This window comes from Danio rerio, chromosome 7 (genome assembly GCF_049306965.1).
Source record: "Danio rerio strain Tuebingen ecotype United States chromosome 7, GRCz12tu, whole genome shotgun sequence".
NCBI classification, from domain to species: domain Eukaryota; kingdom Metazoa; phylum Chordata; class Actinopteri; order Cypriniformes; family Danionidae; genus Danio; species Danio rerio.
In genome coordinates this window covers 3,156,950-3,172,458 of record NC_133182.1, presented here as the reverse complement: position 1 = coordinate 3,172,458, position 15,509 = coordinate 3,156,950, and the positions used below count along the sequence as shown (strand labels likewise).

Below are 15,509 nucleotides of genomic sequence, written 5' to 3'. Positions count from 1 at the left end.
TGGGCGGTTGACATTTGTGTGTGGAGTTTGCATGTTATCCCTGTGTTGGCGTTGGTTTCCTCCGGGTGTTCTGGTTTCCCCCACAGTCCCAAATTATGTGCTATAGGTAAATTGGATGAACTTAATTGGCTGTAGCGTGTGAGTGTGTGTGTAAATGTGAGAGTGTAGGATGTTACCCAGTATGATGCTGGATTGTAGCTGGAAGGGCATTTACTGTGTAAACACATGCCAGAGTAGTTGGCCGTTCATTACGCTGTGGCAACCCCTGATAAATTAGGGACTAAGCCAAAAGATAGTGAGGGAGTGAAAGTACACATTTTAATAGTTCTTGCTTTCCGGGACAACAAACTCACAATATTGGCATTGCTAGTATTATGCAGTAAATGTGATCTACGGGAAGCTAAAAGCCCAAGATACATGGTAACCCTTTACTGAAAGGACAGGCGACTCCTGTTCATCATCATCATCAGCTCATCATCATCATCATATGAGTTTGGTATTTTTGGTTGTAGTTCTTGCAGCTCTTCTCTTAATTCATCAAGAATGTTGCTCAGCTCTTTCTCTGTCTCCCTTATTGTTTTCACAAATTTCATAATCTCAGTCCGCAGCTCTTGCTCTTTTTTCTTTGTGTTTGTCAGATTCTTTGTCTTGCTCTGTTCAGACGTGTCATTAGTTGTCTCTGGGCTTTGACCTCTATTTGATGCTGCATTTTCTGGTTCTTGTTGAGTCTCACTTGAAGCTGTATCTTGGCGGAGGTCGTGAATTTCTTTGGCGTCGAGAGCAATAAAGAAGACGTCAACAGCTATGAACAGTCCAGATAAAACTCCAGTAGCCACTTCAGCTACACGAGCAACTCTTGCAGTCTGAGCTGCAACTTTCCCAACTGATGCGACTTCAACTAAACGGGCAAGCTCTGAGATTCCTGCCAGTCCTCGTCCAAGTCGAGCTCCACTTGCCAAAGTCTGTTTATCACTGTTTTCAGACTGTGCATTTGACTGTGGTTGATCGCTTTCAGGAAACTCTTTTAGTTTGGTGCCAACTGCTATCTGGATGTTTTGGATGCAGCAGCTTGTGGACGTAATTTTTTCTTGTATCATTGTTATTAGCATTTTGACATTTTGTCGGTTTGAACGCTGATTAACTATCTTTGTCACATTGCTCACTCCAGCTGTTACTCCACCAGCAGTTGCTACGCCGACTCCCACTCCTGTCACTATCAGAGATGCTCCGAGTGTGAATGGAGTCAAAATAAGTCCCACCACAGATAATATACCTCCAACCAGTCCTATCACTCCTCCTGCAAGACTGCCGACTGTTGTGTTGAAGTGGATCTTTTCTAAGTCATTAGCCAGTGTTCTCAGTTCATCTAGACTTTTATTAAGCTCTTCTATAGTTTGTTTGCTCTGAAAAAAAAAATAAAAATATAAAATTAACATGCATTTGGTAAAATCAGTGCTAGTGTCTAAAAATGTATCCTCTCGTTTAAAAACAATAATAATGATTTTAATAATAATAATTTTGTACTCATTCATTTATTCATTCATTAATTTTCTTTTCGACTCAGTCCCTTTATTAATCTGGGGTTGCCACAGTGGAATAAACCGCCAACTTATCCAGCAAATGTTTTACGCAGCAGATGTCCTTTCAGCTGCAACCCATCACTGGGAAACATCCATGCACATTCATTCTCACACAAACACACACACACACACACACACACACACACACACACACACACACACACACAATGGTCAATTTTAACATACTCAATTCACCTGTACCACATGTCTTTGGGCTTGTGGGGAAAACGGAGCACCTGAAGGAACCCAAACAGAAATGCGAACTGACCCAGCCGAGGGTTGAACCAGCAACGTTCTTTTCTGTGAGACGAACATGCTACCCACTGCGCCACAACATCACCATAATTTTGTACTTCATAACCTAAATCAGCGCTCTGCACATTTCATGATTCTTTTACCGCTAAACAGGTTTTTTTTTTCATTCAACTGTAAGACCGCCGGTCCTACACCACCCAACCCGCTCCGAGCTGAAATCGAACCGGCGACCTTCCGCATGGGAGTTGGTTGCTCTACCAAGGAGGCTTAAGACCATGGCCTCTAGCGTCTGTCGCGAGAGCACCTTTAGAGGTCAGAGGAGTGAGGTTTATCTGCACAGCACTTACTAGCTGGCCTCTGTCACACTCACCCCCCTAAACCTCACTCCCATCCAGGTCACGGCACCAATGTAACCCCGCCGGTCCTACGCCACCCAACCCGACTCCCTTGCGGAAGGTTGCCCGTTCGATACCAGCTTGGAGCAGGTTGGGTGGCGTAGGACCGGTGGGGTCACACAAACATAAATGTCCAAAGTCGTCATCATCACAGGTTATTCTGCCATGATTCAGTTTGAAAGAAACATATTCAATTCAAAGTGGTAAAGATGTGACTATGCACATCTCATGATTATGTTTACATAACTCTTCACACTTCTGCTTCCACTGCAAACTGTGTTTTTTTTTTGTAATGAAGTATCCTACAAGTTCAAGCAGATAGTGAGCAGAATAGGGAACACTATGTAGGGAACATAAACAAGGGTTCTTCTAGCTCTCCTGCTTTCTAAATTAGATGTGTTAAACAAGCGAGATATGCAGAATATGCAGAGCGGTGGGTTGTGAATACTAGGATTGAGAACCACTGATCTAAACATTAGTAATCAGATTTACCATTTTGTTAAGGTGTTTGATGATAAAAGGCCTCTTTAGGATCTCACTGACAGACGGACGGTCCGCTGGCCTAACCTGAAGGGTGTCTTTTATCAGCTCATGCAGATCCTCAGAGAAGTTCTCAGGAAGATGTTCATAGGAGCTTCTGCGTATCTTTTTAACAATCTCATCTGAGTTTCTTGATGAAAACTAGAATGAATGAAAATACGCAGTTTGTAGGACTTTAAAACAATGACTTGTGAATTCTTGCAAAACAAACAAACAACCATGGATCTCACTATGAGTTAAAACAAAAAACTCGGTATTAATTGCTGGTCAGCCTTGTCTCCTGTCCAAAGATTGTAGGTTGTCTGCATCCCTCGGGGTCAGAACCTACACTGCTGCGGGCCAGGCTGCTTCCGTCTTGCATGCTATGGGGACGTACCAGTGCTACCATCAGGTGCATGTGTTGGCCCAGCTGCACGAGGGGATTGCTCCTCACCAAAGATGCCTGTCTGCAACTCCAAGACCTGCTCTGACCTGCTCTGCCCCCCAGCCCGCTCCACAAGTGGCAGCATCGAAAACCTCGCAGACGACCAGCGACCCTGCCCCAGGGTGTTTCTAAGTCCGGTAAATGGACCACAAATCGTTGCTGAGACGGGCAACTTTGAGAAGAGTAGGCTTGCTCATTCCTCGGTAGACGACCGGGGACATCTATATCATTACAAAACCAGGCTGCTGGCTTTAATAAAAGAGCAGTGCCTTTTTTTTTCTCCAGGTGTGACAGCCCGAACACTGCCAGCATTGGACACAAGGCCTTCCAGCTCGCAGAATCAGTGCTCTTTGCAACACCTCCCGAGATGAGCGCTTCCATCTCGTGCTGCCCCACCGCTGGTGCATCAGCGATTGTCCCGAATGATGTCACTCACAGTCAGACTTAGCTATGAGATTCAGTTCACTAAACGGACCCTCAAGTTCACAGGTTTCTATTTATCAGTTTCAACCCTGTGTCCGCCCCTGTCTTGCGCAAGTAGATTGCTGTCCTCCTGGCGAAGGATGCAATCGAGCCGGTACATGAACTTGAATTACATGAGGGCATGCCTCTCCTGAGAGCGTGAAGAGCTGATGCTAACCTGTCTAAGATAGTTTGACAGGAAAACTGTGGTCCCACTGAAATTATTCCAGAGTCTCCTGGGGCATATGGTATCCATAGCTGCGATCACGGCACTCAGATTGCTCCATATGAGATAGATTCAGGATTGGCTTTATGTTCGGGTCCCCAGATGCACATGGCACGCAGGCACACACTGGGTGGAGAACAGCATGGCGATGGGGGTGTATTTCACCCGCATGCATCGCTGCATGTCTCAGCTCACTCGCCGTCTGGTTCTCTGGAGTCATATGCGGCAAAAATTGGTGCATGTCATACAACATACCCGCAAGTTCAATCATGAAGTCTATTTGCTCTCATGGCAGCTTAGACAGCTGGGAGAATAAAGGCTCCACCCTGGTTCTGTTCAGTTGATATAAACGCACTTCTGAGAAGTCAAGGTCAACCTATTTGCATCTTTCAAGTCCACCCATTGCCAGTGGTTTTACTCCCCTTCTGCACCAATGCACTGGCCCATAGCTGACCCCAGGTCATGCACAAATGCGTATTTTCCTCAGTGAGCCTACTCGCACAGACACTGTGCAAGGTTAGAAAGGACGAGGAGCAGGTCTTGTAATTTGTACCTCTCTGGCCCAACTGGACCTGGATATCAGAACTCTCTCTCCTTGCGACTGCCCCTCCCTGGCAGATCCTTTTGAGGAAGAACCTTCTCTCCCAGGGATAGGGCACCATTTGACTCCTGCACCCAGATAGATGGAGCACGGATTTGCAGAGAGATTTGTTCAAATCACTTAACTCAGTATCCTTGAGATTTCTGTCCCTGAAGACAGCTCTGCTGGTTGCGTTGGCATCATTCAAGAGGGTCTGGGACCTGGAGGCATTTTCGGCCAGTGATTTGTGCCTACAGTTTAGGCCAACCTACTTTCACGTTATTCTGAGACCCCGGCCTGGATATGTGCACAAGGTTCCTGCCTCACCCTTTAGAGACCAGGTAGTGAACCTGCAAGTGCTGCCCATGGAGGAGGCAGACCCAGCCCTATCTTTGCGGTGTCCTTTTCATGCTCTGCAATTTTTATGTGCACCGCACTCAAAATTGCAGATCTTCTGAGCAGCTCTTTGTCAGTTATGGTGGTCGACAGAAGAGAAGTGGCATATCCAAACGGAGTTTGACCCAGTGGATAGTGGATGCCATCATTCTCGCTTATCAGTGCCAGGGTGAGCCGCGTCCCCCGGGGGTGACAGTGCACTCTACAAGGAGTGTCACCTTCTATTGGGCATTAGCACGCAGCACCTTTCTAACAGACGTCTGTAGAGCTTTGGGCTGGGTGACACCTAACACATTTGGGAGATTTTATGATCTTTGAGTGGCACCAGTTTCCTCAGGTGTGCTGAATAACCCCAGTGAATAAGGAAACTCAGTTTGGGTTAAAAAAAAAAACCTTTCTGTGCCTTTCTCTCTAACACAGAGATGCATGCGCTTTTCTTACTCTGCTCAACTGAGTTCCCCACCTGACTCAGTGGTGGTGTGATCCCATATCTTTCACTCAGCCACTGTGTAGTCCCCTCTTCTCATGCGAGCTCATGTCTTCTCTCCCCGCTAACCATCTCTCATATGTGTACTCCCCCTTGCCAGAGATAAGCCCATATGTCTTCTGCCACCAGGTCTCCCCATCTGGGTAGCAACTGGCTTCCGCACCGTCCTGCCACTTCGGGATAGGTATGCTTTGCCAACATATTGTTGTATACCATTAATTGTTTTGTATGTCAGATTTATGTGCCCTCCAGAAACTTGCGCCCTGTGAATGAACGTCGCCTCGTGGTTCCATCCCAAAGAGGGAAGAATTCACTTTCCCAAACTCTCGTGCTCTCCTTCCTAATCTGCAATTGCCTCTCTGGCTCCACCGCTAACTGTACTCAAAAAAAAAAAAAAAAAAAAAAAAAAACTTTACTAATGCTTTGCTTCTTATACTTTACACACCTGAAACTTGCCTACAGCACTTCTTCATTGTTGCTCTTATAGTTGTGTAAATTGCTTCCTTGTCCTCATTTGTAAGTCGCTTTGGATAAAAGCGTCTGCTAAATGACTAAATGTAAATGTATGTAAAGGTAAGTTAGGGCCTGGGGACACGTTGGAGGGCTGCTTCTTTGGTGATGATGGTGCACTCACGCTGGAGCCTGGCAAACTTATAAAAAAAAGTGGCAAGGTTTAACCACTCTGGCGTTGTCCATATATTTCCACATAGTGGATGTTTTCATGCTATGTTCCTTCATCACTGTGGTTGCACCTTAGCTGACGGGTATAGTTCTTATATAAATAACAAACATAAAATAAAAAATAAATAAATAAATCTTACAGCCCTCCTTAGTGTGCACATCTCATTTATAACACATCCCAACCTCCAGATTTCACTGCAAAGGAAAATAAACATTTATAAAAAAATTTTTGATTGGAATAAAAAAATATACATCAGTTAAACAACGGGATCTAGTTTATTACCTTTTCTTATTATAAGATTTGCCACTTAATATCTCAGGTGCAACATTTGCAAGAGATTCAGATTCTGCTGTTGGTGCATCAGTGAACCTGATAGAAAGAAATACATGATATAGCAGGTTCATCATGTGGAAAAGATAAATTATAGTTTGAACTAAAGATAACAGAATCTGGATTTCAGTACTTTTTATCAAACTCTCCCAAACGAATGGTCCCACATGCAGTGAATAATAAGCTCTGCCATAAGAAAACACACACATTTGATAAATACTGGGAATGTAGAGGATTACAAAACCACTTCAATTCTTATGTGACAAAATCTGAAAGAATACTTCAGGAAAACGATTTTGATTATGACAGATAACTTTCATCAGCACTTGATCCCATATATATATATATATATATATATATATATATATATATATATATATATATATATATATATATGTGTGTGTGTGTGTGTGTGTGTGTGTGTGTATTTATATTAGTGCTTTTAATCGATTTAAAAAAATAACTAATTAATCACACTTTTTTTAAAAATGAATCGCGATTAATCACATTTAAAAGACTGAAACTTGTAATTTTGTTGATTCAAATGTAAAATTAATGTAAACGCAAGACAAAAACTATTTAAATCCATAATATAATTGTTTATTTGAATTTTTGTTTAACTTGTAACACAGATTTATTTATGTAAACAACATACCCACAATAAACCATCAAGATCCTGCTTGACAGCCATATTTATTACAGAAATCAAAACACAGGCCTGTTAATGCCATTTGAATTTTAAACAATCAATGCCAATAAAGAAAACATTGATTTCCATGTTGGATTCTAAGTGGACTGCAAAAAAATGCCAAAATACAGGAATTGCAGATATGGAAATTGGAAAACAATAATAATAATAAAGTACTGAATACAAACAAATGCACTCATTTTAAAGTTTTATTGCTGTGAGTTGAGAACATTTATTATAAAGTAGAAACAATTTTGCTTAGAGGGAATGCAAGACAAATTGTGAGTCTGCATATAATCTCACTGAGCGAGCAGTGTACTGAGAGCACGCAAGAGAATCTGTGAGTGAGCAGTGCATATTTTTAGAGAGCGTGAGAAAATTTGCACATGAGCAGCGTGTATTTGAGAGCTCACAATCAGTTTTGTCCACAGAGGAAATCGGAGCACGGGCATTATATTGTGGAAGCTGTTTATCATGCTCACTTTGTGCATGACAGTTTTGTGTTGTAAATCACTTGAATTTAAAGTGATAGAAATAATGCCAACAATAATAATAAAAAAAAAACATCTGCATTTTATCATGGCATTGGAGTTTACATATAGGCCTGTTGTGTCTAATATGAATACAGCCAAGCTATTCACAGATATTAACAGATATTGAATTGAATATTACCAGATAATTACTTTACCTCTACCATACTTTTAACAGACTTAGATCAGTTGTGATTCTGGCTCTTATCTTTTCCTGCATTGTCTTGTGCATTCACGTTGCCAATAATATACTGTATTGTTAGTAGCCTGGATAGGTCACAGTCATTCTGCTACATCATCTCTCTTTCTACTGGATGTAAAATTCTCTGCAGTACATTTTAGAGTCATTTTAGAATGTAAAGTGAAATGGAGTTGCTGTTTAATGTAGCTATAGTAAATCAGACTAATTCAAAGTAGCGTCGCTGCACAAACAAATGCTATGAATGCATGCTACACTTCCGACAGTACAGTTTATTTTCTTTTCCTTATAATGCACAGAGTTTTGAGGTAAGGGACATTTTCATTTGCCATTCACTAACAGTCCGACAGCCTCATCCAGTTCATCAAACTCCGTCTTAAAATCGAAAGCAGAATAAAGCAGTCTCCTCATAAAGCCGGCGTATCAGCGCACTGTTACATTGAAAACATGATTCGATTCTGATTGGTTCTCGGGATATAGCGGCTTTTTGCTGTCAAAGGCAGGTGGCGTTTAGCTGTTTTTGCCAACAAAATTATTTCTGAATGTGCTGACGCTGCGATTTAGATTATTTGAAGCAAATCTATTTGTTGATTGTGTACTTTGTTCCTAAAGCATTCACTCAATGCCATTATTTCAGTTTTGGCGGAAATGGCGTTTAGCAGCTTTTGCATCTGAACTCTTCATATATATATATATATATATATATATATATATATATATATATAATTTTTTTTTTTTTTAGATATGTTTTAATATTGTTTTATTTGGTTGTGTAGAAGGATTTTTCATGACCATTTCACTGTTAGAATTAGTATTGAAAGGCAAGAAGCATGAACTGAGTTTGTTTTGTACTTTGGGCTGCAGGTCTTTATGTAGGATCTGTTGATCATGCAGGTATTTTAAAGCCATACAGATCTGCACAGTCCAGTCCAAAATCTGAAAATAGATGAAATGTGAATTTAGTTTCTGACATGCAACTTCAGCATCAGGAAACATACAGATAAAGTATCTATCTATCTATCTATCTATCTATCTATCTATCTATCTATCTATCTATCTATCTATCTATCTATCTATCTATCTATCTATCATCTATCTATCTATCTATCTATCTATCTATCTATCTATCTATCATCTATCTATCTATCTATCTATCTATCTATCTATCTATCTATCTATCTATCTATCTATCTATCTATCTAAATGGTAGTCCTCTGAAAAGTAGGGCTTGATGATAAGTATGGCCTGTGTAAGAGAGGCTTGGGTAGTAAATAATATTGTCAGTGGCCTGAATGGAAAACAGAACGAGTAAATAATGAATGTGATTTGATGCAAGTGTTAAAAAACTTGCAACCTCCTCTTTCCTCACACAAAGCAACCAGTGTAACTTGTGCGTTCGGTTCTCTTTGTAATAGACTTAAAAAATAAAAATAAAATCCTTGTGCGATTCTTGCACTCCTTTGCAGATAATTTTATCTTTAAAATGTTTAATTTTCTTACTTTATGATGAAAATGCTTTAATAAGAGATTAAATCTCCATATACAGTTGAAGTCAGAATTATTAATCCCCATTTTATTTTGGCCAGAATAAAAGCAGTTTTTATTTCTTTATGAACCATTTTAAGGTCAATATTATTAGCCCCTTTAAGCTATTTTTGTTTTCGATAGTCTACAGAACAAATCATCGCTATACAATAATTTGCCTAGTTACCCTAATTACCCTAGTTAAGCCTTTAAATGTCACTTTAAGCTGTATAGAAGTGTCTTGAAGAATATTTAGTCTAATATTATTTACTGTCATCATGGCAAAAATAAAATAAATTAGTTATTAGAAATGAGTTATTAAAACTATTATATGTAGAAATGTGTTAAAGAAATATGCTCTCCGTTAAAAAAAAAAATTGGGGAAAAAAAAATAAATAAGGGGCGAATAATTCTGACTTCAACTGTATGTATGGTTAACTGGGGATCATGGGTCCTTTAACCTGGACAGAAGTGAGCACAACGGTCACACATCTGTCAAATGCACAATGCAAAGGAAAAACACATTCTGCGTGAACTGCCCCTTATAGTGCACTAGGACTGCCATGGGTGGATGAACGTTACCTACCTTTAAATATTTTCAATTTTACAACCATTCTGTACCTCTTTCTCAGAAAATTGTCCTGCTGTCTGTGTTTTGTGTTTTATTTTCTCAGCGAGATCTTCAGCCTCAAAGTAGTCCAGTACTAGATATATACAGTCACCATCTAAAGAGGATTCATCCATTACTGTATTTTACATCATTAACACAATCAAACTGTGTGCAAATGTCTACAGCTGACCTAAAACATATTAAAATAGTATGAATGTTTTGGTACCTCTGATGATCTCCTTGTGATGGACGATGTGTGGATGATTAAGATGCAGCAGAAAGTTCACATCCTTTTCCTGAACACAGACAGACATAAAGTATATCAGAGTTTATTTCTTTACAATAAAAGTACACTTCTGGTTTGCATAATGTAACTCCATGTCCAGTTTGCAAATTCATCCCTCACCTGTCCAGCTCTGAGCTTTTTAACCGCAAACTGATCACCACTTTCATTTTTCGCCAGGATCTTCTCATCGTTACTCTTTACTAATGTGTAGCCAGGGTTTGAGGTTGACTGTTTGTTGCCCATGTTAGAGTTCTTCTGTCAGGTAAAGTTGGAGAGAGCTTTACATGTGTGTGTATTTGGTACATGTATGTGTGGAGACCAATTGTTCATCCCACATGAAAAATAGTATTGTAATTGCATGTAAACACATGGGAACCTATCATACATCTGTCAAAATATTGCGTCAGGCACGACACAAGTGTTTTTCAAAAAGTTTAGCTAACACATGTATCCTTTTCACATCTTGTTTAAATTGCAAATGCATGTATGCACCATAGGTGTGCTGGTGTAAAAAAAAATAGTGTGTTAAGGCACATTGTTGGCATGTTAGTGTTTTGAGGCAAATGAAATAGACCACACCATTGACTAACAAAAAGCTTCTCTAAAGTTTTTTTTTTTTTTTTTTCAAAATTTACAAATTACACACACAGGGATGCACAGCAGCACACAGATATCTTAAAAATTCATTTTTATTTTTAAATTATAAAAGATTATTATTTTCTTCATTAAAAAAAAAAAAAAAAAAAAAAAAAAACCTCAACCTTCTCCTCCTCCTCACGGGGCCTTGGTGAATCCGGCTCTGGTGTAGCCAGTTTATTTATTTACTGTCACAACCCTAGATTTAGTAGTACCTATTTACGAGGCTAGAGGACACTGCAAATAGACTTTATTTATTTGGTTGAACCTCCACGTCCCATGTTCCTTTAATTGTATATGGATTTCAGGTGTTCTCATTTGCCTTTGTTTTGCTTCTCTATTATGTCACTCCTGCCCCTCTTTTTTGTTTCATGCCAGTTCAAATATTTTTAGAGTTTTGCTTTGTGTTTTTCGAGAATTACGTTTTGTTTGTTTTCACGTGGATTTCTAATTTAAGTTTTATAAAGTCAGCAATTGGTTCCTTTAGTAATTTTACCTGTTCTACAACAGTTTATTTATGCTGATTTACATTTGTTTATTGTTGTATTCCCTGCGTAAAATACATGCCATAGTAGTTGATTGTTCATTCCCCTGTGGTGATCCTAGATTCTGTAGGACTATAGGGTATATTAGACTACAATACACCACAGTTTACCATAGTAAAAACTAAGGTCACACTTTATTTTGATGGTCTGTTTGTTGAATATAAGTTACATTGCGACTAATTCTCATTAAATTATAAGTAGACTGTTAGGTTAGGGTTAGTGTAAGTTGACATGTACTTGTAAAGTTTATTATAGTCAGTTAAATGTCTGTTGAAGGAGCAGAATCAGCAGATATTAAGCAAACAGTCTACTAATACTCAAATAAACCCTTCAACATAAAGTGTTCCCAAAACTAGTACACTAGGTAGTATACTAGGTAAAGTACACTACAGTGTTTTAGGTTCACTAGTTAATAATACAGTATGCTATAGCATTCATTAACACAGAGTTAATGTAAATATTCTAATATATTTTCAGTATGCTACACTTTGCTATAGTTAATAACACTTATTAATATAAAATACTATAGTATTTATTTCACATGGGGGACATTAAGTCATTTTTTTACTATTAATTAATCTCACCATGTGGAAGACAAATGGAAAGAAAAGCTTTTCACCTGAGAAACGTCTGATAATTCCACTTCACAGGAGACGTGTGAGATGTTTTATTCATGTGATGTTTTCACATGAAGCACATGCCTGTAAGAGTCAGAGAGTCTGGCTTATTATTACAATAACTGCCTTTAATTTACACATCACTGTTAAATTTTGAACCTGGATGGAAATATAAAAGTTGTGTAAATATGCAAATGAAAATGAAACTGAATTTATTAATTGACTTTGTCACTGTCACCTAAATTCACCTCCACACAACTCTCAGAAAGATGAAGATCTGTGTTTATCTCTGAAGCTCAGTTTGTTTAGTTAGTGATGTTGGAGAGAAAAAGAAACTGCTATGCTCTATTTATAATCAGCAAATAATCCTGATCAGGACATACAGAACGAGGAGAACTAGGACTTCTTTCCAAAGTGTATTGGATATTTATCTAAAAATAGCATAACATTAGACAACATCTCCCCACCAAGTTCTTAGCACTTTGGTACGGCCACCCGAAACACTCATAGTAGTTCCGACATCTCACTGATCCTGGATCCACTGATCCATGTACTGATAAAGTTCCTGTCGAGCTTTGACAAAGTCCCACACATCAATAGACTTGTCTAATTCTTTTCTGAATACAATGCGTGTCTTCCTCATTTTTTTTTTTTTGCTACAGTGTTTGTGGGCGGGGCCACAGGTTTAAATTTTCCCGAGTTTGCATGTGCAACAACTGGGTGGAGCTTAAGTTTCATATTGACGTCACACCGAAACGGCTAAGGACTCGTTATCAAGACGATTCATTTGAACCATTATGAGTCAACTCTTTTATAGATGAATCAATAGTTTTAAACACTGTCCACTTACAGATTTAGGCCTCAGCTGGATATTTTACTTCACTTAGAGCTGTGTTACACACTACATGGAAGGTCATTCTCAAAAACCCATAATAGGGGCTCTGTAAATATGTACATGTACACAAAATAACCAGTCACTGTTTATTTAGAAATGCTAACATTAGCTCTAGCATTGAAAAAGCTCTATTTGAAAGATGCACAAATAAAAATAATCCACCTGTTACTTATGCCTTAATCAAAACTGCTTATACCACAGCCTGTAACCTTAAAAAAAAACTAGCAAAAAAATTGTCAATAAGAATCTAAATTATGAAATACATGTAATACAAAATAGACAATTTTAGATAGAAATATGTTATAGTTATAGTAAATGAAACAAAATATGAAAAATAGTTCAAATAAATATTAGCTATACAAACACACACACACACACACACACACACACACACACACACACACACACACACACAGAGAGAAAACATAGAAGTGTGTCTAATAAAGTGATTGGTGCATAAGGAGAGCAAAGAGTGTACTCTACTGGTGGTTTGTCAAGCCCACTCACCTGCATTGAATACACTCAGATCTACACAATATAAGACTAAGGTGTGTGCATTCACCCTACATAAACATGACCTTGATCCCAGTGAGTCAGAAGACACTCAGTAGATAAATATTTCTATGTTAACAATAGTCTTCAGAGCTTTGACTCAAGTGAGGCAGAAAATCTTTTTGTGTTTGAAAATTTGCTTGTGTTTTGAGGCCTGTTACTGCACACATTTCAGATTATGAGTAAGGAAGATTATTAATTGATTCATTTTCTTAGTCCCTTTAGTAATCTGGGGTTAGTCCGATTATTATTCTGGGGTTGCCACAGCGGAATGAACCGCCAACTTATCCAGCATATGTTTTACGCAGTGGATGTCCTTCCAGCTGCAACCCATTATCCAAACACACTCATTCACACTCATGAACTACGGACAATTTAACTCACCCAATTCATCTATACCACATGTTTTTGGACTGTGGGGGAAACTGGAGCACCCACGCAAACACGGGTAAAACATGCAAACTCCACACAGAAATGCCAACTGACCCAGCCGAGGCTCGAACCTGTGACCTACTTGCTGTGAGGCGATTATGCAACCCACTGCCCCACTGGTTATTTTACTTTTTTTATTTTGTGAAATCTTCCCTTTTTAAGAATTTAACACTGCCCAAACACAAACTAACTCCTAGATAACAATTTACATATAAACTGATTTATTAATGCACAATGTTGTAAAAAATCGTCTGACATACTAAGATAAAAAAAAGAAATGCTATTAGTCAAATGCTACAGTCAAACAACTCAGTGAAGAAATGTCAATAATATCTGAAACACTAACAGATTCTAACGTTGGCCATCAGCAACAGTGAGCGTCAAAGAAAAGTCTAATAATCAGCATTTTTCTACTTCAAACTTTTGTTGAGCACTCATGTTTATATGTATAATTTTGTTTATAGGTTTTGTAAAGGCTTTGCTTTTAGCCAAATTGTATGAACAGATCAGTGTTCAGCATTAAGCAGATACAATGATACGACACACTATAATAAATCACATCAAAGCAACAAACACATTACAATCAATATATTGTTACTGCTTGTTCAAGCTAATTATTTTAAATTAGCTGAGAAACAGTTCTTGAGGTTTTATAGCGACAACTTTGTTGTTTTTGTTCAATCAACTTAATTGTAAACACCATGTCTGGTTTCAGTTTCACTTACGCTGGCTTATTCAGATACAACTTACTACAACTTGCTGCAAACTGTACAAATGCGCATTTGTATCCTATTAACATGGATCCACCTTACCTGTAGTCTTGATTGAGGGTCTTGATAGTTTTACATCTTAATAAACGATGTGATGAAACTTAAAGTCCTGTAAACATTATAATCTATACACTGAAACGGAGAAACTTACAGCAACACAGACACTAAATTAAACATAAAAATGAACAGAAACAGGCCATTTGATTTAGTGTTAAAATATTTGCAGATCTCCAAATTAAAGATAAAGAGCTCTACCTCATTTAAAGCACACCGACAGCTCACTTTCAGTACCTCACTTCAATCCTCTTCCTCATTCCTTCTGTCTTTGTCGTTCTCCAGAACAGGTTAGACAGGAATTGCTGTGTGCAAGATGTGTGCATAGACTCTAAAGGTAATACACCTGCTCTGGTGTGTCTCTCACAGTTTTATTTCTGTGTATTATTTCTGAATGTTATGTATCATGAGTGTTTGTTGGGGTCTGCGAGGATAGGTGTGTCTGTTTAGCTTTTGCTCTAGCAGAATATGCATGGATCAGCTGATTTAATCAGCACACTTTAGCCAGATTTGCTGGGTATTCAGTCGGTTCCGTTTTATGTTTTTCACTACTCTGGTTTTCTCTCAAGTCAAGTTTGTTTGGTGACATGCTCATTGCCCAACCCAGGCTCATTGTGGAAACGTAGTCCCGCGGCTGAAGTTTTCGATTTTGCGAATCTGCGAGAGGCCGCTGTTGTGCGCTTTTTCACACCTCAGACGCTTCTCGCGAGTGCGGTTCACGCCCGTTTTGTTCTCGCGTGAACCCACCAGAGGCCACTGTCCGACTGACCGGATGATTGACTGCGCGACCGGCCAATCGGCTGACCCGCCCGCT

At 39.0% G+C, this 15,509-nt stretch overlaps 1 protein-coding gene across 14 annotated transcripts in view; it reads right to left on the bottom strand.

Annotated features, from left to right (window-relative positions):
- Nucleotides 1-295: 295 nt before the first annotated feature.
- The window catches only part of si:ch211-285c6.2, a 96,792-nt gene continuing 81,578 nt past the window's right edge, over nt 296-15,509 (bottom strand). The window contains exons 1-12 of one of the 14 annotated variants that reach the window (XM_073907854.1): nt 14,924-15,010; nt 14,679-14,773; nt 11,995-12,076; nt 10,315-10,449; nt 10,135-10,204; nt 9,920-10,023; nt 8,627-8,710; nt 6,491-6,543; nt 6,310-6,396; nt 6,167-6,221; nt 2,723-2,911; nt 296-1,403 (exon numbers count right to left, since the gene is read on the bottom strand). In XM_073907854.1, the coding sequence (XP_073763955.1) occupies nt 429-1,403; nt 2,723-2,911; nt 6,167-6,221; nt 6,310-6,396; nt 6,491-6,543; nt 8,627-8,710; nt 9,920-10,023; nt 10,135-10,204; nt 10,315-10,437 (1,740 nt within the window). In that variant the 5' untranslated portion in view covers nt 10,438-10,449; nt 11,995-12,076; nt 14,679-14,773; nt 14,924-15,010 and the 3' untranslated portion in view covers nt 296-428. Of the gene's footprint in view, nt 1,404-2,722; nt 2,912-6,166; nt 6,222-6,309; nt 6,397-6,490; nt 6,544-8,626; nt 8,711-9,919; nt 10,024-10,134; nt 10,205-10,314; nt 10,450-11,994; nt 12,077-14,678; nt 15,172-15,509 lie in introns of those variants that run through there. The other 13 variants (XM_073907859.1, XM_073907860.1, XM_073907865.1 and 10 more) reach the window with 13 other exon arrangements.